Source organism: Triturus cristatus, chromosome 1_2, assembly GCF_964204655.1.
Source record: "Triturus cristatus chromosome 1_2, aTriCri1.1, whole genome shotgun sequence".
Lineage (NCBI taxonomy): Eukaryota > Metazoa > Chordata > Amphibia > Caudata > Salamandridae > Triturus > Triturus cristatus.
The window spans coordinates 734,913,813-734,938,946 of NC_140580.1; the positions used below are offsets into that span (position 1 = coordinate 734,913,813).

General features: G+C 46.7%; 1 protein-coding gene across 1 annotated transcript in view; it reads right to left on the bottom strand.

Annotated features, from left to right (window-relative positions):
• LOC146867920 (protein-arginine deiminase type-3-like) overlaps positions 1-25,134 on the bottom strand; it is a 406,190-nt gene that overhangs the window by 12,659 nt on the left and 368,397 nt on the right. Inside the window, exon 14 of the mRNA XM_085608648.1 lies at positions 1,461-1,537. Within this exon, the coding sequence (XP_085464774.1) occupies positions 1,461-1,537 (77 nt within the window). The remainder of the gene's footprint in view (positions 1-1,460; positions 1,538-25,134) is intronic.

The following is a 25,134-nucleotide window of genomic DNA, read 5'->3' on the forward strand; positions in this document are numbered from 1 at the left end:
ATGGACACGCTCCACAGTCCTGTTTGTTGTGGTCCGGGGATAAGCAGAGATTGCAGACCTCGTGCAAGTCAGTGCATGGAAATTTAGCATGACACCTGTGACATAGCTTAAATGGAGTCCGTTCCATCGACTGCTGGCGTGGTCGACACAGGTAGGCCCGATGGCCCGCCTCGAAGTTCCCAATTGAAGGTTTTTTAGTTTAAATGATACACGTCGAAAGGGAATCCGCGATTGAAAGACAATACCGTCGAGGGTAGAGGATTGCACGTCAAAGGGATTCGAGAACGATACCGAACCGGAGAGAAGCAATACACATCCGAATCCGATGGCGGAAAAAAACAATCTGGGGAGGTAGTCGATATCCATGTGCACTATCACCGAAAGGAGGAGTCACCTACCAAAACAAAGTGCAAACATCCGGACCCAACACTAGATGGCGATCTATGTTAAAGCATATGATCTACAGCTCACATGCCTCGAACAACAGGTTTCAGCCGCATTGATGACACAAAGGCCCACATGGCAACTGTATGGATGCCCTATAAATCGTCCATTTAAATGGAAATGGTGTGAGAAGCTTTGCTTGTTTTCTTCAAGTGATTATAGGCCAGAAAGCACCAAAGGGGTCCAGGTCTAAACACAGAATGGAGAACATTCCTACAACTGGTAACACCCCTCATCAGCACATTACATTTATTTCTGATTCTACTTGTTGTAGGATCAATTCTAGGCCCAACTGTTCCTGTATGCCTCAAAGGTTGCAGCCATTGGCTGAACTATCTTTTTACCGTATATCTATGCCCCACATTTTATTTGTCTGAATAATGTCCTTGCACTTTAATGCACAATGCTTTTTATGCAGGACTTTGACACCTATCAAACCTCGACAAGGAGTTTCTAGCACATTTTATTTTCTTGAATATTGTCTGTGTACTTTAATGCACCATGCTTTTTATATATGAGAGCGATGAACCTATCAACCCTTGATACAGAGTATTTAGTACATTGTTCATTATTCACTTTCATCATCTAATTGTTTTTAGTCTTATTTTAAATTGAAACTCTTATGCGTCATATCTGTTTTGTGTACTTTATGTTTATTTCAACCATATAAAGTTATTACTTATTTATTTTGCACCCCTAAACTCCCAGTAACTGGCCCCTTAATGGAATTAACTCCTTACCACATTTCTTTAGGAAACTTGCAGGCTATAGATATTATTTGGAAGAGCAACCTATTCTACATTTTTGATGAACAGTGTTTACACTCTCCCACAGAGCTACGGTCAGATGAAATTCTGCATGACACAGCAGTGCTGGCATCTATTATAGCAAGCCCACAGCATCCAAGGCGTAGACACCAGTGACTACTGGAATTTATAGCACCACCTGCTCCATACAGGACTATATCAAAAATACATGTTGACTAGTGAAAGTAGCAGACAATGTTTTTCTATTACCTGCACAAATGTATTCAGTTTCATCAGCTTTGTGTCAGCAAGGATGTCTTCAATAGTTCTTTCCTGAGTTTCAAGACCTGTTCAGAGAAAGAGGAAAATGAAGTGCACATGTAACCATCAGCAGAAAAGCAACATGCCTCATCTCATATGATAGAGGGCGTAGGAATTTAAGGCGAGGGGTAGCGCAGTGCCCCTTTGACAAGATTTAACATTTCATAATATCGAATTTAAGGCCTGCAAATAAAAATCTCTTAACTTCTGATACATTGGCAGTTTTTTCAATGTTAATCTTGTACAGCTTTCATTAAAGAGTAACTCAAAATAATTTGAAAAGAAAACTTTTCTCCTGTATCACATTGTTATTTGAGCAAGTCTGTTTGTTGGAAATCTGTTGAGTGGCATGCCCCAACATTTTCACCTTCTTTCCCTAGACTCGTTTTCGTGGGCCAAAGGATTCTCCACACTTCACTTCTGCTAACCAGTGGTAAAGTGCATTTGCTTTCCCTTCTAAACATAGCAAAACTGACATACATCTAATTGGCACATTTTATTGACTTATAATTCCCTTGTGAACGGTACTACATAAGGCCTGTCAACTAAATGCTACAAGAGGGCTGCAGCACTCATTGTCCCACCCACCAAAGTAGCACTGTAAAACATGTCTCCAAGCCTGCACTTGCATCCTGTGTGAGCAGTTTTAAACTGCCATTTCAAACTGGCAAAACAAATCTTGATATTCATCCCCAAGATACACCCTAAATGCCCATAGGGGAGGGTGCAGGACATGTAAATGTAATATTTTGCATGTTCTGACAGTAAAACCTCCAAAGTAGTTTGTCACTGTTGCTGTCGCAAGACTAGCTCCCCAGGGCAAAACACTGGGTTACATTATAACTACTTATAATTCCTAATTTTAGTGAGGGAACAGCTGGAACAATAATTAAAGGACTAGTAATTTAAAATCCAACTTAACTGTAAAGTGGGAATTTATATTAATATTTTGAAAACTACACTTTTAGAAAGTTGTCATTTTCCTGCCTAAGCCAAATCTGCCTTTCTGCCAGTGTCACCAGGCTATTGAATGATTCCCCTGTGGTGGGATGTGGATTGATCCCAGACAAGTGGGCAAAAGGCTTGGGGTGGAGAGGGTGGGTTTCCTCCATGAACAGGATGACCTAGAAGACTGTGCCCAGACTCTTACTGAGCTTCAAAGGATGCCTATCCTGTCGCTTTCAGTTATAGCTCACACCTAGGCCTGCCTCCTACTAGTCAGCTTGACTTCTAACCCAGTGGGAGCTTCCCTAGAACAGGTTTTGAGAGACCAAAAGTGAGGATTTGCTCATTATCCTGGCCACACTTTGGGGTGGGCAAAGGGAGCTCTGACTATGGGAAGGATGGTTCTGCCTTGATGGATTTAAGTAGAGAGGGATACTGTGGGATAGTTTACACAGGACGTGCTGCAAAAGTGGATAGGATCCCTCCCTAGGAACTTTTACCCCATTGGATAGGTAGTGGCCAGGAGATTTCCCCACTCAGAGGGTAGCACTGGACACATCTATGGCATCCCAGTGCCCTCCTCAGAACATTCCTTAACCTGTGAAGACCAGAATAAGGACTGCCCTGCTGTCTCAATCCTAAAGGAAGAATGGACCTGCTTCCTTGAACCTAGGACCCCTCAAGTGACTAAAAGGTCAGTTGACTGACCTCCTGTTTGAGCTACAGGCAGGGACACAACAAGATTCCAGAGTCCTTTCCCTGCAACTGCCCAGTTGACCAATAACACCTGGACCTGCCTTGGACCCTGATGCCGGTCTTTGTTGGAGTGAATCCTAACCACCAAGTGTTGCCCCTCAGGTCCTGGACTCTTGGCTGCTATTAAAGTGTACTCCTCCTGTACCCAAACTGCAAGATCTGAGACATAGAAACATTTTGCCAACTTTTGGTCTGGAGAACAATCAGAGTCGAGGATAGCTGTGGAAGTCAAAGCACCAGTCTGAATCAGCTTGTTGGTTTGCCCCACTGAAAGTGATATGGCTTCCAGAACATAGAGGACTTCATCAGGACCGACCTCAAGCAGCAACTAGACGAGGCCTTCCTGGGCACAGACTTCCGAGTTCACTGCTCTGAGCTTTCCCGAGTTCGTCGACAAGTACACTAAGACCCTACTCTTCAGCAACATGCCATTCTCTAATCAAATGTCAGAACCAGCTTGCCTCGCTGACAGCTCGTCGGTAAGCGCATTTCAGAAAGTAAATTTTCCACTGGGACGAACTTGATCCCAGTATCCGAGCTGGGCTCCATCGCAGTCTGCCTTACCTTTTGACTTTGACCTAGTCTAGCACAATCAGATAAACCGAGTTTGAGCTTTGTGCTTTTTGGTGCTAGTTTAAATTTAAATTTATAAAAACATATCTCCGGTTCTACTGATTAGATTTTTGTTGTTGTTGGTGAAACCGAGAGCAGCGACAGATGAAGATGTACTCCAACATGCGCTCGATGACCTAGACGGCCACTACCAACCGGTCATTTGCATAGCCATAGATAGATACAACTTCTTTCTATGAAAACAAAGCAACACAGAGACGGTGGAAGACTATGTCGCAGCACTCAAACTGGCTGTAAACTGCAAGTTCTGGCATCTGCACGACGACTTAGTGCGGGACCAGATAATAATGCACACAGTCAACACCAACGTGCAGGAGAAATTGTGGGTGAGTGGGGAGGCTCCCCTCCATGAGATCATGCGATCGTCAAAAAGGCCGAACTCTCCAAAAGATGCGCTGCAGCTGCTAAAAAAGACAACACCAAACCGACGATGTGCAAAGTAAGTGACAAGGACACTCCCAGAGACAAACCAGACCCCTCCACAGGACACGTGTCTGTCCGACGGCCCATGAAGACCTCAACAGGGCCCCACGGGCCCTCCCATGACTCGAAAAGCTCCTGCTACAGGTGCAGCAGCCAGACACACATGGCCAATGACAAGCAATGCCCTGCCTTCCACGTCAAGTGCTCCTTTTGCGGTGTGACAGGACATTTCGGCAAAGTCTGCAGGCGGCGACCTCGCAGCAGCGCAGTCAAGCGTATCATGTATGACTCTGAGCCCGACTTGAAAGAAGGAGATGAGGACGATGACAGCATCTTGTGCATAGATAAACAGGTGTTAGGCATAGACTGCAACTCCAAGAGGAAACCATCCTGTCTCCTGACCATAGGGGGGATCCAGATATTCATGGTAGCAGACTCAGGGTCCCTATTCACGATCATACAAAAGGACATATGGGACAGGGACTTTGCCAGCACCTTAGGGCACCATCTACACCCTACAGATATACATCCGGTCACTTTCACAGGTGAAAGGATTCCCATGGTAGGGTTCCGACAACTACACTTCGAGTTCAAGGGGCGGGAGACCACTGGCAAGTTGTACGTGGCAGAAAAAGGACCCTCGGTCCTCGGTTGGATCGAACAAGGAGCACTGGGCATCCAGCTCAACCCCGGCAGAGAAACGCAAGTACTAATGATGGACGAAAACCCCAGACCTAACGTGGCCAAACTGCGCGAAGAATTCCCCGACGTCTTTGATGGGACCATCGGACAACTGTCGAAATTCACACACAAAATCCAGCTGAAGCACGGGGCAGTACCTGTCAGTCACAAGGTGTGGAACATCCCCTTCAACTGCAGGGAACCCGTGCAACTCGAATTGCAACGCCTGGAGGACAACGGAGTCATAGAACCCATCGAAACCGCCGAGTGGCTGGCGCCCTTGGTGGTGGCACGCAAACCAAACGGAAAAGTACGCCTTTGCATTGACCTTCGAGAACTGAACAAAAATATACTAGTCCACAAGTTCCCACTACCACGCATCAAAGACATGCTAGCCCAAACCAGCGGAATTAAGTGGTTTTCTACCATAGATCTCACTGCCGCATTCCATAAGATCTTACTCCACCCCTCATCTAGAAAGCTGACCTCCTTCATTACCACATTGGGCTGCCACCGATTCCGGCACCTGCCCTTCAAACTGGCGTCCGGAGCGTCGGTATTCCAGAAATTAATGCATAAGCTGTTCAAAGACTGCCGCGATGTTCTATACTTCCAGGATGACATCCTTGTAATGGGGAGAACCAAGCTAGAACACGATGAGAAACTTCATACAGTCCTGCGCACCCTTTCCACCAATGGCCTCACCGCTGAACTGGAAAAATGCAGGTTCGGCTTGTGCAACGTCACATACCTGGGGCATGAAATCTGCGAAAATGGGATATCCCCGAAGAAAGCCAACGTTGAAGCCATCAGATTGGTGCCCAAACCAAGTTCCAAAGATGAAGTACGATCGTTCCTCGGATTGGTGGAATTCTATAGCAAATTCGTCAGGAAATTCGCAACCAAGACTCACAACCTGCGCCAGTTCCACTGGTCGGCAGAATCGGATGTGGAATTCAAGACCATCAAACACAACATCTGCGAGGCCGTCCCACTTCAAGGGTTCGACAGCTCAGCCCCTAGCATCCTGACGACTGATGCCAGCGAGAAGGGATTGGGAGCTGTCCTGTAGCAATGCGCCACGGACGGCACGGAAGTCACCATTGGTTTCGCATCCCGCTCCCTCGCTCCCAACGAAGAGAAGTTTAGCGTCATAGAGAAAGAGATGCTATCCTCCATCTGGGCCATGGAGAAATGTTGCCAATATCTCTGGGGCTCCAAGTTTACGCTCCGCACGAACCACAGGCCGCTGATCAAAGTCCTCACGTCCAGTGGGAATGCCAAAGCCACCCCGCGCATCGCCAAAAAGACACTCCGGCTCCTAGATTTCGTCTACGATGTGGAATTCCTGTCAGGCCACAAGAACAAAGTAGCCAATTTTCTCAGCCGTTCGGCTGCAATGGAAGATGCCCCACACTCTAACCGTTGGGAAGAGTACCAAGTGGCGCTCACAGCAGATCAAGAGACTACCATTGGTGCGCAAGATTGGAAGACAGCCTATGAACATGACCCGGATCTCTCAGAAGTGAAGACCTTCATCACTTAGGGCTGGCCCAAGAAGAAGCACTTGAACTCCCGATGACGACGCAGCTCCGATGCAAGGCGACGCTGTAGCCGGGCAGGTTACGGCAGTGCCTCCTCCGTTGCTGACGATCTTGGGCAGATTCCTCTTGCGAACAATGATCACGAATACCTCTTGACTTTCTTAGCTTTACGAAATCCTTCAGCATGTTGTGGCTCGGGCCGGCGGCTGCTATTTTGATCCACAGCCTCCGTTCCGATGACGGCTCGGGCCACAAACAGCTACACAGCAGTGTGGACGATGATTCACGCTGTGGGGGCACTGCAGTCACAGGCACTTTCCAACCAGCACCACGGACCCCACGGCAGTCTCAGGCTGCACACGCACGAAGCATCGCTGAGACTCGGTTGGGCTTCGGGTCACACAATCCCAGGGCAATGCTTACAAAGGTCTCAGGCTGCAAAAAGCCCACACACACAGCGCCAGTGAGACACACATGGAAACGTGATGTTCCTGGGTTTCCACAACAGGGAGCCAGCTCTCCTCGGGCCCTTAGAGACAAGTTACTTCAGGACGCAGCACACAGCAAAGTCCTTTCAAACAGGAGGACACAGCACACAGCAAAGTCCCTTAACCTCTCCTTAGTTACATCAGTAAACTGCAGGCCAGCCCCTGGACACACAGCAAGGGTCAGTCCTTTTCTTCAGTCTCTTCAGCTGTTCTTCCTTGCCAGAGGTTCCTCTTGACCACGAATAAGTTTCAATCCTTTTCAGTCTTGATCAGTCCAAAGTTCAGGGGTTTCAGCTCTCATAGTTATACCCCTAAATGTCTTTGAAGTCTTTGTGTTCAGGGGGCACTGACCCCTGTCCAAACCAGTTCTGGGTGTCATCCTTTGATAGTGGGGGTCTGGCTCCTCAATCACTTAGCAGGAGGTGGAGCCAATCTTTTATGGCAGCAGCCAAGGCCTCTTCACATGCAGGGGCTACTCTTCCCCCCTACACTCCAGATGCAGGTCAGCCTGTTGCTGTCTCACCTACTCCTCCCCTGGGTCAAGACATTTCCCAGATCCTATCACATTCAAATCCAGACAGTCAATCCACAACCAGGCAGAGACACACAGAATTGTTAGAACAAAAAAAAACAGCCACTTCTAGAAGCGTGGTTTCTAAACACACAGTTCAAAAACCACCTTCACAAAAAGGTGTATTATTAAATTGTGAGTCCAGGCACACTAAACTTCACCTCTCCATCTTAAGCCTATGGTAAGATAGGCTGGAAACATATTACACGGACCTCCCCATTCTGTCCTATGGGCAAGATGGCCTTGCAACAGTGAAAAACGAAATGGAGAGTATTTCACGGTCAGGACATGGTACACACTTCAGTACATGTCCTACCTTTCACAGACACTGCACACTGCCCAGGGGGGTACCTTGAGCCTACCATAGGGGTGTCTGATGTGCATGGAAAGGGAAGGGTAAGGCCTGGCAAGTGGGTGCACTTGTCAGGACAATATAGCAGTTAGCAAACTGTGCGCAGGCAATGCAGTGGCAGGCCTGAGTTCTCTCGTTAGGGCTACTTGTGTGGGTGGCACAATTAGTGCTCCAGGCCCACTAGTAGCATTTGTATTACCAGCCCTGGCACATATAGTGCACTTTACTAGGGACTTTACTAGTAAGGCAAACATACCAATTATGGACGACCAATTACCATAACACTTTATACAGGGAGCATATGCACCTTAGCACTGATCTGCAGTAGTAAAGTGCCCAGAGTCCTAAAACCAACAAAAACAGGTCAGAAACAATTCAGGAGGAAGACAAAAAGTTCAAGGATGACCCTGCAAAAAGGGCCAAGTCCAACAGTGTGACACACATTCCTCTCTCCCAGACGAGGAAGATAATTCACTATGCAGATGAATGAAGATACAACCATGTTACACCTAACCCTTCCTATGTGATGGCTGTCTGGAAAGTATGCACAAAGCCTAGTTGTCTCTGTTCCCTAGACGTGGATTGGAGTAAGGCAGGAAAGCACAAGATAATTGGGGAGGCTACATCGGGATGACATAATGATGAACACTGGAAAATTAAATATTAGCAACGAGAATGTAGGCCTGTAGATGTACCACAAACATCAGCAATTCCCCTCAGCCCCTTGCCCCACCGTAATATATATTTTTTCAGTTTAGTCACAGTTCTGGGTTGAATCCATCATCGTTCTTTAGCTCACTTCGCCACCCCAGTTCTGGCTTGGCAGTTCGGACTGGACTGTTCCCATGAGACACAGGGTCAAGACTGATTTGCATACAGCTAGGTCTGAACCAAGGTGGCGAAGTGAGATAAAGAACGATGATGGATTCAACCAAGATCTGTGACTGGGGGTGAGTGTCTGAAAAGTTTCAGCTCTCCGTCCATCATCTCCTTGTGTTTGCTTTGTTTGCCCTAAGTTGCCAGGGTATGCCCAGGCATGGGTCCCTCCCTCACTTTGCCATTGGATTCAAGCTAGCCTGGCTGATGAGGGGTGTTATCCTAAAACAGGTCCCAGAATGCTTGTTTCCGGTTCAGGGAAGACCTGGCTCGGCAGTTCAGGCAGGACCGTTCCCATGAGGCACAGGGTCAAGACTGATTTGCATATGGCCAGGTGAGCAAACGAATGATGGATTTAACCCAGATAACTTGACTGGGGGAGAATGTTTTGATTTGTTCTGCATCCCGTCCATCAATTGTGTGTCTTTTGCTTTCTCGCCCTAAGTGCGCCGGGTATGCCTAGACGTAGGTCCCGGGCTCACTGTGCCACTGGTAACAAGCTATCCTGGCTGAAGAGGGATGAAACCCCGAAACCGGTCCTAGGATGCTTGTTTCCGGTCCAGGGAGGACCTGGCTTGGCAGTTCGGGCTGGACTGCTCCCATGAGGCACAGGGTCAAGACTGATTTGCATATGGCTGGTTCTAAACTGGGGTGGCATGGTGAGCAAAAGAACAATGGATTTAACCCAGATCTCTTGACTGGGGGTGAATGTATGATTTTTTCAGCATTCAGTCCATCATTTGTTTGTGTAGGACTTTTCACCCTAAGTGGGATGGGTATGCCCAGATGTGGGTCCCTTGCTCACTGTGCCACTGGATTCCATCTAGCCTGGCTGTTGAAGGGTAATACCCAGAAACAGGTCCTAGGATGCTTGTTTCCGGTCCAGTGAGGACCTGGCTTGGCAGTTCGGTCTGGACTGTTCCCATAAGGCACAGGGTCAAGACTGATTTGCATATGGCTGGGTCTAAACTGGCGCGGCATGGTGAGCAAAAGAACGATGAATTTAACCCAGATCTCTTGACTGGGGGGTGAATGTATAGTTTATTCAGCATTCCGTCCATCATTTGTTTGCATAGCACTTTTCACCCTAAGTGGGATGGGTATGCCCAGACGTGGGTCCCTTGCTCACTGTGCTACTGGATTCAAGCTAGCCTGGCTGATGAAGGGTAATACCCAGAAACTGGTCCCAGGATGCTTGTTTCGGTCCAGTGAGGACCTGGCTTGGCAGTTCGGACTGGACTGTTCCCATGAGGCACAGGGTCAAGACTGATTTGCATATAGCTGGGTCTGAACTGAGGTGGTGAAGTGAGCTAAAGAACGATGATGGATTCAACCCAGATCTGTGACTGGGGGTGAGTGTCTGAAAAATGTCATGCTCCATCCATCATCTCCTTGTATTTGCTACTTTCTAAAAGTAGCATTTCTACCATAGTAATGAAAAATATAGTTACACCTAGCAGGACTTCTCACCACTATACCAAACATGGCAATACTACTCCTTTCAGATCAGAATTTACCGCTGAAAAACATCAGGGAATTCCCAATGCTAACCTATGAGAGGGGCAGCACTCACAGCAGTGAGAAACCAAATAGGCTATTTGTTACTACTAGGACATCAGCTGCGGCCCGTGCAGGTAAGAGCAGTGGGCCCGGATGGGGGCAGATTTCAACAGACGACGAGGGAAAATTAATTATTTATTTAATTTTTCCTTTGTTGTCATCTGTGGAAATACCCCACACACGGGCCCACCGCTCTTACCTGCACAGGCCTCAGCTAAAGGACATGCCACACAATAAAGAGGCATATGTCCTACCGTTTACCCACACAGCCTCCTGCCCATAGGGCTACCTAGGGCCTACCTTAGGGGTGACCTATATTTCGTAAAAGTGAAATTGTAGGCTTGGAAAGTAACTTTAAATGCCAAGTCACTGTGGCAGTAAACTGCGCACACAATCACTATTGTGGCAGGCCTGAGACAGGTTAGAAAGGCTACTTCTGAGGGTGGTGCCACAGCACTGCAGCCCCACTAGTAGCATTCAATTTACAGGCCCTGGGTACATGGAATACCACTGTACAAGGGTCTTGTAAGTAAATTAAATATGCCAAACAGGTGTATACCAATCATACCAGGTTTAAAGGAGAGAGCACTTGCACTTTACTACTGCAAAGCAGTGGTAAAGTGCCCAGAGTCGTAAAGCCAACAAAACCAGGTCAGAAAAAATTCAGGAGGAAGACAAAGAATTTGGGATAACCATGCAAATAGGGCCAGGTCGAACAGTAGTAGATCCCCTGGAGTAGGGTGTACGGTTGGAAGGCTGTTGTCTATGTAAAATGAAAGGCTTGCATTCTGTATTTGATTGGTTGATTTAGAATGTGTTTTCAATTTATATGTGAAACTGTACAACTAATATGTTCTCAAAATGTATTGCTGCACATTAACTGCAGCGGAACCTGTCAGATTGCAGAGAGGATAAAAGCATTCATTGCGGAAGTTTGTGTTGCACGAAGGTCACAGGTTTGAATCACAGTGGGTTCCCTCAGTTTTACGACCTTCAGAGTTTGATCAATTAAGCACCATTTCGCTGGGTAATGATTATCAGCCGTAAAGGGTTTTAAACAGGTGCAGTTATCAGCACTTTTTAGGTCTCGGCTTGCGCAGTCTAGCTCCGAGATTTAATGACTTGGAGAAGAGGGGCTTGAACCCGCCCCTCTTCTCCCCTGTTCTCCATTGGCTGGCCTCTTGAATGCTGGCCAGCCATTGGAGAAGAGGTCAGTCATTCAGATTAGGCCCCGTCCTTTTCGGATCGGGGGCGTGTTTTTTGCAAGAAGTCTCAAGGAGGAGTTAACAGCAAAACACGCCCCCGAATCCGAAAACGACGCTGCCTTTCTCCGAGGCATTTCTGTTTTGCCTCGGAGAAAGGCGGTGGTGTCTTCCGGTGCCCTCGGCTTGTTTAATTCGGTATTTCTCGTAGATGTTTAAAGGCTTGCATACGAATTGGATACAAGTCATGGTAAGCGAGGCTCGCACTGTTTGCTCCTGTTAGTGAGATTAATTGAGGTCTAACCGGTCTCACCGTCACGCACGCGAAAGAACAAACACACTGCTACTATATGTGCCAGATTGTTGAATGAAGGTTTTTTGAAATACGCAGTTATGGAGGACAATTTCACCACACCCCCTTAAAGCGGCTGCGTCTTGAATAGATGTTCCTAAGCGCACTTATTAATTAATGAGGCTGGAGGCAGAAGGCACAATGGCCTCGGGTCTGCGTTCTGCGTGTCTCTTTAAGAGGCTGACACCCTCTAGCCGCTGAAGGACTCTTCCTCTATGGTGAGCCCCGCCTCCCTGTGCCTGTTCATGCTCCCGGGGGAGTTCCAGAAGCTGATCCTCCTTGTGAGGTGTGAGCCGGGCTCCTGCCGAGGGAAGGCTTCAGCCCGGGCTCAGTGCATGCCGGTGCCTGCTGTTCCAGGTGCCGCCAGCCACCCCGCGCGCCCTGCCATGCACACGCAGCCCGTCCGCACCTGACTCCCTCCCTCCCAGCCTGGATGCGCACCCCGCCGCCCTCTCTGCCAGAGCCCCCTGCGCAGGGATGTGGTGTTTCTGCGCCGTCCCGGAGGAATTCTACTGTGAAGTTCTGCTCCTGGACGAGTCCAAGCTGACCCTCACCAGCCAGCAGCAGGGCATCAAGGTAGGCAGCCGGGCAGCGCCGAAAGCCTGCGTCCTGTCACTGGTGTCAGTGCGGCTGGGATGGGCTTTGTCTGAGCCTGGGGTGCTGCAGGGGCAGATAGGTGCGCACTGACCCGAGTGTGTGCGTGCAGCGCAAGGTCTGTGCGTGAGGCTCCTGCAGAACCTGTCACACGACATCAGACAGGAGTGTTGTTACCATGTCCGTGTTATCTGAGATTAGTGACGATGGCAGATAAAGCCGTTGCCCAGGGTCACACTGTGTTCAAGTTATAACCGGGATTAGAACACAGCGCTCCTATTTCCAAATAATCAACCGTAACACTGGACCACGTTAGGCTCTCAATCTAGTGTCTTTCCCAGAGCGCACAAAACACCTGCGTGGCCTGACACACAGAATGTCACACATATCACCCCCGCTCTGAAAATTGGCCCATTACACTGTTTATAAGAGTCTCCCGCAGACCACTTGACTTAAAATGCGCTCCCTGGAATATGTAATTTATAGCGCATTGAGGCCAGGCGCGCCTACAATGCAGAAACTCGTGGTAAGGCGGTGGAGTCCCCTTTCCGAAAGCTGTTTTATGTTCTGTACAGAGAGAGTGATTCGTCGGAGCGCGCACCGAGGGCAGCGGCATCCGCAAGTGGGCCGGTAAGTCAGGCAACTAGGGATCCGTAAGCTTCTGCGCATGTTAAAAAAAAAGCATTTACAATGCAACGGTCTCGGCATTGTTAAAGTTAGAGCGATTGCCATTGCTCATGACAATGCCGTTTCTTTAAATGTTTGAAAAAAAAAAACATAAGCAAAAATAATGTCATGAGCAATGCCAATAGCTCTAACTTTACCAATGCCGAGACCATTGCATTGTAAATGCTTGTTAACTTTGGATACAAAAAAAGTGATAGAGTTGCTGATAAAGTTAATAGCCAACAACCTACTGAAACTAAAAAGCAGACCGAGTGTCTGTATGTCTAGACATTGGTGCTACCTAAAAATCAGACATTTGTTTTGAAAATATATGAGGAGACTTGGGGCCTTATTTAGAGTTTGATGAACAAATGTGGCGGATATCCCGTCTGCCATATTAAGAGTGCATTTTAGCCTTTGACATTGCTAACACAGTGGATGGGATATCCATCCGGTTGTGACAGAGTATCCTGCCTCCCAATCTCTAAATATGACCCTTCATGTTTTCCGCATTGATGCATTACACCAAAGAGAACAGTGATTACAAGCATCACTCATTATCACAGTACAGCACTTGTTTAACATGATGGACATGCACAGCCATTGCCACATGGTGGCACTGTCTGCCCAATTAGGGATGAGCACAACAACAGCTGTTTATTCATATTTTGTCGTTGAGTTGGGATTGTAATTGGCAACACTGACAGAAGCAATGGGTGGTGCAAACTGCAGTGATCTCTCCTGACAAGTGCCCTGGCACTTTTTTTCTTTTACAAATTAAGCACTGGCCAAACGTATTTGAGGGGGGCCTGTTTGGAACAGCTTTAAATTTATGAACCTATTTAGTCTCTTTCATGCCCTTTTTGGCCAGGTCACGGAGAGTGCACAGGCCCACGAGTTCAAAATCTAAATATTTCCATCTTATATTCAGGAACTGTAGAGTGGGTGTTCAATAGTGTAATGCAGCAGTAGGTCACTAATGGAATTGCAAATCTCTGTGATGAACCTTCCATTTCTCATATGTGTTGTCCTGTTTTGATCGTAAAAAAACATTTCATGGATGTTGCATGCTGGTGAAAAATACAAACAACATTTCTCTACAGAATGTCTAATAAACTCCCAAAGATTACCCTATTAAAAATACATTTAAAGAAAACGGTATTTGAAACTGTCTATGTTTGAGAATCATTCAAGGTCGACAGGACTGTGTGTAGAACAGAGCCGGCTCTATCGGGGAGGGGGGGAGGGGCTGAAAGGCTGGGGTCCTTGGACAATGGCCACATTGCCCATGCTTTAAAATGTTTGTGTATGTAACCAACTTTTTTGTACTAGACACTAGACTAGCCGCAATGTGTAAAATATATATTTTTTTAAGTGTGTAACATTTTAGTGGCATTTTCACTAATATATAACCAGTAACATTCGGCAGCACGATGTAAATGCATCACTTTTCACACATCAAAGTTGAAATATTTTATGGCACTTTATTAGAAGAAATTGCTTCGATTTCGAGGTTAGCATTAGAACATATTGAGGAATGCTCTACGTGTATCTGCATATTACTGATATGCAGTAGACCTGTTTCTCCCCAGATTCCGATCTCCCAGTATGCCACCGAGAGATTGAACATTGACATGGAGGGGGCGGAGCTTTGGGGAACTCCTCTTTTCAATTCAAAGGAGGGCGAGGGACAGCTGAATGTGCTAGGCTTTACCCTTAGAGATGAGATCTAGAGCCATATGTACAACAGGTTTCAGCGGTTGCAATGGAGAATCGGGTTGTTTGCAACTGCTGCGGAACCTTTTGGCATATACTAATCCTATTTGCGAGTCTGTAGCCTTTTATCGACTCACAAAATAGGGTTTTTGAGTCGGTATTAGAGTCGGTATTAGATAAGGGGTGTGCAAAGGGTGTCCCTTCCTGATACCGTGTTTCAGGGGGTGTAAGAATGTTTTGCGACCGGAATGCAGACCCAAAACATTTGCAGTTTACTGCCTACTTCACGTAGGTGAAAAGCCAGTCACAGACGGGAAGGGGTGGCTCGAGGACCCCTTCCTCCTTTGTGAATGGCAGCACAAACACTACTACGTAATCTTAAAAAATGAAACTGAAACATTTCATTTTTCTTTTCGGATAACGGGAAGCATTAAAAAAAAAAATTGCTTTATTTTAAAGCAAACACAGCTAGACTACTAGCCCCAGCAGGCCACTGTCCCTGTGTTTTTTTGCGATTCACAAACTGCAACCTACTTCATGAATATTGATGAGGCAGGTCAATTGTGATCCCATTAGGAATCTCTAAATGTGTCTGAGACACATTTGTACATCGCGTTTTTTGAGTTTCTATTTGCGAGTCGCAAAAATTCGCAATTAGGGATTCACAAAATGATTTGGTCGTACATGTGGCCCTTAGTTCAGTATTCCCCTCCTACCTCCATCTGCTAGAGTGAGCGTGTAGAAGAATCCCATGGTAAACAGAATGGAAGGCCTTTGAGATTTAATGTAAAACCGGGAGGCAGGTGGCATTGTCAAAAATGTGCAGTATGACCTGCAAGGTAGCTGGCCCTGTATTACATTTAGAGTTGGCGCGAGCTGGGCAGCTGCACTTGATTGTTTTTTTTCTTAAAGATGAGATACTGTATCTTTTCCACTTTTTCAATGATTTTTGGGAAGGACGTTGGTTTTCCTATCTGAAAAACTTCCTGCTTGGTTTTGCGGGGAGAAATATGGTACATTTTGAGATGGTGGAGAAAAAATCCTTGTGGGAGGGAAGTGCTGGTTTTTAGAGCAGGAAGGCATCATGTGACTTTATTGATAAACTTCCTCAAAAGCAACCGTTTTTATAACAGACTTCCAATTATTAGTTAAGAATTCTAAATTATTTGTTTAGCTTTAGTTGACAATATCGCGATTATGAGAATATACAGGACATCTTATGAGATGTTCTCGTGGCAGAATGAACAGAAGCATGAATTCTAGTGTTTTTAGCAATACAATTGAAATGACTATTCGGTCACTGTTGTTAGAAAATACAGAAGGTGAAATCATTTCTCTTTGTCTGTGTTGCAACCCTTTCAGAGCCTGCCTGAGAGGAGACAGACTGCTTTTTGAAATACATCTCAACTCGGATGACTAGGGAAGACAAGCCAGCACATTATCGTCATTGAATGGATTAAAGCCAAGAATCAGTCAAAAAACAAATCAGATACTGTGAATAAGCTGTGGGGGTTCTTTGAACTCATTCCCTGCGGCACTCAGAATGAGGTCTTCAGCAAAATCACGCCCATAAAAGTGCTAGAACAACTTTCTATTAGATGACTAGCATTCAAAGGTAAACAATGGAGAGATACAATATTAAACACATTGAGATTGCCTTTTTCTCATCAACGTCTGTCATTACTGCCAATATGACAGTTAAAAAAAAAAGGTTGTAGTCACTTAGTTAATTAAAACGATACAAATAGAAAACCAGATATCACAATTATTCCCCTCATGGTCGTAGCCTCAAGTCGTCTACCTCCAGTACTCTAAAGACACAACAAACAGATTCAGCAAAAGATAGTTTTGCATTGTGAACTCTTACACGTGTGTCGGTCGTGGGCTCTCATAATATATCTACAAACAGAATGTGGTTCAATGAAATAGCTTCCATTATTCAGGACATTGAAAAGGCCTGGCTTTGGTAACCATACTGAAATGTAAACTTCTCTCATGCAATCCTTTGGATACCAGGATGTCAAAGCAGCACAAGGCAACATTGTAAGCACAGGCAATAGACTATTGTAACCAGATAACCTTTCTCAAACACCAGGAAGAAATTCAGTGTGTGCTTCCCATATTTGAAGGTAAGTACCAGCAATTGGGATCTGAGAACGAGGGTCAGGCTACAGAAGATGAAGCTTATATGCTCAAAATAAGAAATACATGACATCACATAGTTAGCCTTGTTCTATGCTGGATTGAGTTTCCTACTTTGATGCATCAGCTTTACATAAAAGAAATTTCTATATTCTAGGCACCCCGCAATAGACAGCTAATGCATCAATTACTGTCGGGGAATTGCATTACTCTGAGTCCTAGTCTCTCGCATCTCTTCATTACACATACAAGGCATCCCTGTCTCACCAGATACCCATACCACGTGACCTAACATTTTTGTATATATAGCCTCCACCACCCTCCAACCTCCTGCAATGTCACACACCAAAAGATTGGCCTGGACTACCAGGGAGGTATGTACTGACATTGAAGCAAGGGAGTAGGACTCCGAGTAATGCAATTACCGGCAAGTAATTGATACATTACCTCCTCTTCCCTCCCTCGCTTCCCTTCATTACACATACGAGATGTCCAAAGCCAAACAAAAACAGGGGTATTAGACAAACACAGCCAACAAGGAAGCACCACTATTCAGGAACCATAGCGGAAAGAACCTTGGAACCAAAGACCTCAGAACAGTCAACCTCCTGTCCAATCCGGAGATGAGAGGCAAAAGTCAAAGGGGAACCCCAGGTGGCAGAATGCCAAATCTCAGAAATGGGAGCCCCCTGGATTATAGCACAGGAAGCCACCATGGACCGAGTGGAACGACCCTGAACCCCCCAAGGGAGAAAGGTGCCCAGCAGATTTGTAAGCCAGAGAAATCAGAGACCGAACCCACCGACTCAAGAAAGATGTAGATGGACGCAACCCCAGATTCACAGACCCAAAAGTGACAAAAAAGTAATCAGAAAGACGAAAGGAAACGACATGGTCCAAATAGATATATAATAGCGAGTGCAGCCACACTATTCTGAGGAAGGAGAATCAAAAAAGGAAGGCTGGATCAATTACTGGTCCAGATGGAACTGGGACTCCACCTTAGGATGAAAGGAAAGGACCAGTTGTAAAATGATCCGGTCATCAAAAACCTTACAAAAAGGATGCTTGAAAGACAAAGCACCCAGTTCACTCTAACGGCGAGCAGAAGAAATCACAACCAAAAAGAAGGTCTTAAAAGACAAGAAACGCACACAGAACACAGAAACCAGAGGCTCAAAAGGAGGCGACATCAAGGCCTCCAAAACCAGAGACAGATCCCAAGACGAAAAGAGCTTCTGAGGGGCAGGGAGAACATTACGCAACCCTTTGAAAAGTCATCCAATCAGACCATCAGGATCGGAGAGATTGTCCCAAGAACTCCGCAAAGCCTTAAATCGCAGCCCACTGAAGATGAAGGGAGGAAACCTTCAACCCCAATGAAGCCCCATCCTGGAAAAGCATCACCTCAAGCAAGGTAGAGGAAGTTGGGTCCACACCCTTAGCATGACACCATCTACTGAAAGAACGCCAGTGCCGCAAGTAAGATTTGTTGGTAGATGAGCGTCTATCCGTTTGCAGAGTCGAGGTCAACCCTGCAGGAACCCCTTTATGCAGCAGTCCTAAGCGTTCAACCTCTAGGGCACCAAGAGCATCTGGGACAGAACATCCTGCTGTAAATAGAGAGCATCAGAGGCAACGGAGTCAGGGGCAGCAAGCAACTCCGACCTCATTTCCACCAGGAGAGGAAACCATGAGGCCCCAGGCCAAGCCGGAGCAATCAGGACCACTGATGCCCACAAAGACCAGACCAGCAGAAGGAACCGGCGAAGTAGGGGAAAGGGAGGGAAGGCATACATAAGACCCCAAGGACACGGGCAGGAGAGAGCGTCCCATGCCGAACACTCCCGACTGCAGAAACAAAATCTGGACACTTTGGCATTGCCCACACTCGCAAAAAGGTCTACCACTGGAACACCCCAGCGCACTGTCAGCTCCACAAACAACTCCGTACTGAGGCAAAAATCCGCTGAGGACAGGATGGCCCTGCTGAGAGCATCCGCCAGGAAATTGGACACTTCCTGAATAGGAATAGCTGAGATCGCCAACAGACAGGACACCACCCAACAGAACAACTTCTCTGCCACAAGAGAAGAGGACCTGGTACCCCCCTGCCTGTTCACATAAGCCATGGTCATGATATGCGTTCTTATCAGGACAAACTAACCCCTCCGCAACCATGAGAAGGCCCCCAGAGCCAAACAAACAGCCTCCAACTCCCTCCAATTTGAAGACATCCTGCTCTGCGAATGGGACCAGAAGCCACTGGTCTAATGAACACCCATTCAGGCCCCCAACCCCGAGAGGCTGGCATCTGTGGTGACCACTAAAAGCGCAGGAGGGGAGAGAGGCACCCCCCCAGCAGATGACCCCGAACCAGCCACCAACCCAGTTCCTCCCTGATCTGAGGGGACACCGGAATTGTAGAAGAGAGGGGGAAACAATGGGGAAACCAATGTGCCAGAATATGTGCCATCAGTTTGTGCAAATTAAACCAGGCCCACAGAACCAGAAACACCGTGGCTGTCTGATTCCCTTGGACCTGGAGCCAATGAGCTGCCACCTGGACATGCTTGGACAAAAGAGCCAGAATGTGAGACTAAATTTTGGACACCTGAACCTCAGAAAATGTGACTACCCCCAAATCTGTAATAAATCTTGCCCCAATAAAGAGACGGTCCTGGGACGGAAGAAGGCAGGACTTTACCCCACTGATAAGGAAACCGTGCTCCTGCAAAACGTCCAGAACCACCCCTGTGTGACTGAGAGCCAACAGGAACGAGGGAGCGTGAACCAACCAATCGTCCAAATAGGGGTGGAGAAAAAACCCCTGACTGTGAACCAAGGCCACTGACGGAGCCAATATCTTGGTGAAGGCCCGGGGAGCGGGCTTCAGCCCGAATGGCAACACTGCAAACTTGAAGTGGCAGTCCCCATTGCGAAACACCAAAACCTCTGATGCTCCCATGCCATGGGAAGATGGAGATAAACGTCCTGAAGGTCTATAGAAGTCAAAGTCCTGGGCCCCACCAACGGAATTATAGACTGTGAAGTCATCATCTTGAAGTGAATGGTCCTCACCCACCCATTCACTCTTTTGAGGTCCAAAACCAGCCTGAACCTTCCTGGCACCTTTTGAGCAAGAAAAAGAATGGAATAGCAAGCCATTCCCTGCTCCTCCAGGGGGACAGGCACAATCGCCCTCTTTTCCAGAGGAGCATGAACCCCTTCCAGAAGAGCCCTCCTCTTCACCAGATCTCTGGGGACAAGAGTACAGATGGTGCTCCAGCCGAATGGCAGAGCGACAAAGTCTGTATGATAACCATTCCTGACAATGCTCAAAGGCCAATGATCTATCCCTTCACGGCTCCAAGCCTCCAGGAAATACAACAGCCTCCTGCCCACAATCTTCGACGCTGTCCCGCAATCGTTGTCAGGACTTCCGCTTGAAGGAATCAGGCTGACCCTTGGTGCCTGCCAAGTAAGAGGCCTTCTTGGACTGGAACTTTTGCCGACGGTGCAAAAAGGGCTTGGAGGACTGATGGGAGGAATGAAAGGAAGACGAGGAAGAAGGAGAATTCCAAAAACAACAAGAGCAGGAAGACAAAGGCTTCCCCTTGTGGGGCAGAGCAGGATTTTGATCTTTGAAAGCTTTTGTAATCATGCTGTCCAGCTGCTCACAAAACAGCATTTTCCCCCCAAACTGAATTTTCTGGAGAGAAGACTTTTTGGAGAAATCTGCCTTCCAGTCTCGCATCCACAGATTCCTCCGTGCCAGAATCATGGAACCAGAAGCCATGGCAGAAGATAGAAGGACATATGAACAGCCAGTAATTTCACCTGTTGCTCCATGTGCACCAGTAAGTCAGAGCAATCAGTCTCCTCCTGAATAGCTGTGGCCAGTTTCTCAAAGTCCGGTACCAAGGATTGAGCAGCATAAGCAGATTAGATACCTGCCTTCAAAGTCAAATTCTCCACAGAGAAAGCCTTCTTCAGCGCCCCATCAACTTTCTTTCTGTAGCATTCACAAGAGAACAATCCTCCGGATAGTTCACCGTACGACCAATCAGAGTGGCCAACATGGCATCCACCTTAGCAGAGTGAGGAAGATAGTCCTCCGCCTCCTCCAGAGAGTAGAGCTTCTGCAAAAGGTATGGCACCAAAGAGCAATCCAGGTCACCCCATTTACCAGCTATCAAGTCTTTGATGCAACCATTAATTGGCATACCAAAATCAGGGGGGTTAACATACTGGGGTAAAATGCCCTCTTTCCCCTAAGAAGAAGAAAAAGGTGAAAATCCCAAAGTCTCCTGGATATGTTGAAGAATATCCGGAACCTCCTCTATGCACAAATTTCCCTGAAGAGGTAGAAGGATGGCTACTTTCAGAAGCAGATTAGTCATCACAGGGAGCATCCACCAGACCCACCACAGAACAAGACGACAAGCCACAGCCCCCTCAATCATAGCAACACCTCAGAAGCCGAGAGTAGGGCAGAAGAATCCACCGGACCCCTGGACCTACTCCGGCGAGCAGGAATGGGCTCATCATCGTCAGAAGAGGACAGCACATACTTGCGCTTGGATACATGTTTCCCCACCATAATGACATTCAACCAAAAACCCAGCAGGGAGACAACTAGATATAGGTGACACTCCCAACACAAAGGACCAACCAGAACAGTAGACATAAACTGGGAGCTAACCCCAGACTCCAATAAAATGAGCCAGAATGAGAGAAAAAAACAGGAGGTTGGAGGGGGTATGGGGGCTAGAAATACAAAAATGTTAAGTCACGGGTATGGGTGTCTGGTGAGGCAGGGATGTCTCGTATGTGTAATGAAGGGAAGTGAGGGAGGGACGAAGAGGTAATGCTGTATCCAAGTCAGCAGTTGACGAGTGTATGTGTGTGTTGGGGAGTGTGGAATGGTTAGAGCCCTCAAAGCACATACGTGGGGACTGACCATTCCAGCTGGTTAGGCACAAATGTTCAGCTCATACAATCAACCCCCCGAGCAAAACACAGATAGTACTCAGAGCCCAATGTTAGTAGGCTTGCCTTTCTTTGGTCGAGCTGCAACCTGCGTATTTCCATCCAGCTTGCCAATTCCAGAATGCTAGGGACTCAAAGCTTGTGTCTGAAGAGCCTTGACATTAAGCCATTTGAATAGCATCTGCAAACCATGCTTTTATCTTTTTTCACCGAATGGCCTACAATTGAACAAAAGGGGCTGCAGCACTGAACTGTGCTTGCCCAGAGTAAGGAAAGTACCAATACGTGATGAATGTTACTGTTGGGACTATATTGTTCCTGCTTGGTATATAGACAGTAACTGGATGTCTTTAGCCTGAACTGGCAACATTCTGCATGTTGACTGACACCCAGGCCCAAAATTTACCCTGGGATGTAGTGCCTGGAACTGAGGTTTAGCAGTGAACAACAAAAGTGTACCTCTTGAGCGACACAAGACTGTGTCCATTTGAAATTTGCAATTAACAGTGGGGGCAGAATACTGGTTTTAAATCCTTAGTACCCAGATGAGCCCCAGTGATTGCGAGCATGACAACTCACCTCATGCAATTAAAAGCCGCACACCCCTACTTGGAAGATCTGAGTGCTCTCCACAATCCGGTAACACCAATACCTGAAAGATATTTGTCTGTGAATTGGCTAAATAGACCTTCTGGTGAACTTTAAGAGTTAACTGCAACCTGCATTCTAGATCCTCCTTGTAAAATGCTAAGGACTAACCTACAACTCACTGATTACAGGAAAAGTGCTCCACTGTTTGCCACAGTGAGCCTTTACCTGCCGTTTCTGTTTCTCTGTATAGTGAACCCCGCATACACAGTTTGTGTATCCAAGCATGCTAGGTCTTCCATATATATAGTATTATGTTTTGGTGTAACTGAAGTGCTTCTTATCTCTTAAAGGAACAGAACCTTGCTGGACATTAATTTATTAAGCCTTGGACTGCTTGCCCGCTACCCTGAGAGTCAAGAGCACTAAGAGTGTACTTGGTCCATTTTCAAGCAACACAGTAGGATGGACCACAACATGCCTGTCGTGAATAACCAAAACCACCATTGTTGAGGACCAGCAATCACCACTTGTTCTGTAGCCTATCAAATTGGTTAAGACAGGTATCCTGGGGTAATTTGGTGACGCACTGGAACAAAGTAGAACATTGCAAATCATTCACACAATAGCAGTCTAACCTCAAAGTTCTCTCAAAGGCACTCATGGAAACAGACACATGGTGTAACAAGATAAAAGGTTGAAACACTGCCCCTGTCTATCAGTTAGTACATAATTTGCCACTTAGGGCAGAGAAGACTCCATCCACACAACCACTCTTCAACCTTCCACCATGCCATTCCAGTTTGGACCCTAGGACCGGTTTCGCAGTTTCACCCCTCTTCAACCAGGATAGCTTGATTCCAGTGGCATGGAGAGCACGGGACTCACATCTGAGCATACCCGTCCCTGGACTGTTCCCATGGGGCACAGGGTCAAGACTGATTTGCATATGGCTGGGTCCAAACTGGAATGGCATGGAGAGCAAAAAAACGATGGATTTAGGCCCAGATCTCTGTACTGGGGTGAATGTATGGCATTGTTCTACATTCTGTCCATCAACAATTCTTTTTGCATTTGTCACCCTGAGTGGGACGGGTATGCTCAGACGTGAGTCCCATGCTCTCCATGCCACTGGAATCAAGCTATCCTGGCTGAAGAGGGGTGAATCCCCGAAACCGGTCCTAGGATGCTTGTTTCCAGTCCAGGGAGGACCTGGCCTGGCAGTTCGGGCTGGACTGTTCCCATGGGGCACAGGGTCAAGACCGATTTACATATGGCTGGGTCCAAACTGGAATGGCATGGTGAGCAAAAAAACGATGGATTTAGGCCCAGATCTCTGTACTGGGGTGAATGAATGGCATTGTTCTGCATTCTGTCCATCAACAATTCTTTTTGTATTGAAACACTAACCATGTTAAAAGTGACAAGTTAGTCTGGCTGTTAAAAAGCAGGTGCAAATGACAGGGAAAAAGTACAGACATCAGCCTGTTTCAAAAAGAGACACTAGTAGGAATTATAGAGACCATTCTTGATATAACATTTTGGCCAATATATGGCTCCACCTATTCTAGGACTTGAGAAAGTGTGCTTACCTGTGCAGTTTGAGCAAAACACATCAGCAGAATATTTTTTATTTGAGAACGTGGATTATTAGTTGGGGTGGAAGGGACACCTCACTAAATAATATCACTATTCCGTATCAGTATTAATTTAAACCTTAGCACAGTCCTGGGTAGCTGTGGTACAAAGCAGTCAAGCTTCACTCAAGGAACCAAGTGTAAAGTATTCACCAGTACCAAAACAGGTGAAAACATGACAACATTCACACACTTATTATCTTTAAATAGAAACCAAAATTACAAAAATCTGATGAAGTTAACCAGCGGCATGATTTTTCTTTCTTAAATTACTGCAGTTCACACAAAAAGTTTAATAAATCACTGTATTTCAGTTGTAGTGGCAGTCTATGAGACTCAAACTCAGGGGTCCAGGCCAAAGACAAAGTTACAGACCAACTGCAGGCACCAGGCAGGACCTGGTAAAGCCTTTTGCCTTTGCACTTAGAAACGTTTGTGGTTCTTGTCCTTGGAGACGTGTTTTTTTTTTGTGGTGTCGCCTGAAGCTTGGGCCCTGCATTGGGGTCGATGTCAGTGGACAGGCGAAGTCCAGAACTCCAGTGGGAGCCTTTGTTTTCAATGGGAGTTTGAGGCACCCCACAAACCGGCAAAACCTACAGTGGATGGTGTCAGTAACCCGCAGTGTATCTGACAGGGTGCTGAGTAATGGTTATGTGGTTCTTTTGCAAAAATTGTTCTCTTTGAGTTCTAGCCTCACAATTTAAAATTCCATTAGAGAGAAGAGTACATTCTATCAAAAGCCAAGGGTCCAGGACCTGGTGGGTACTTCTTGGGGGCTATGACTCGACCTCCAAGGATGCACTAGCTGTGTCCAAGACAAATCCAGTTGTAACTCGTCAGTTGGGCTCTTGCAGGTGTAGGGTTTCTTCAGCTTTTGTGATCTAGGAGCTTAACAAGCTTAACAG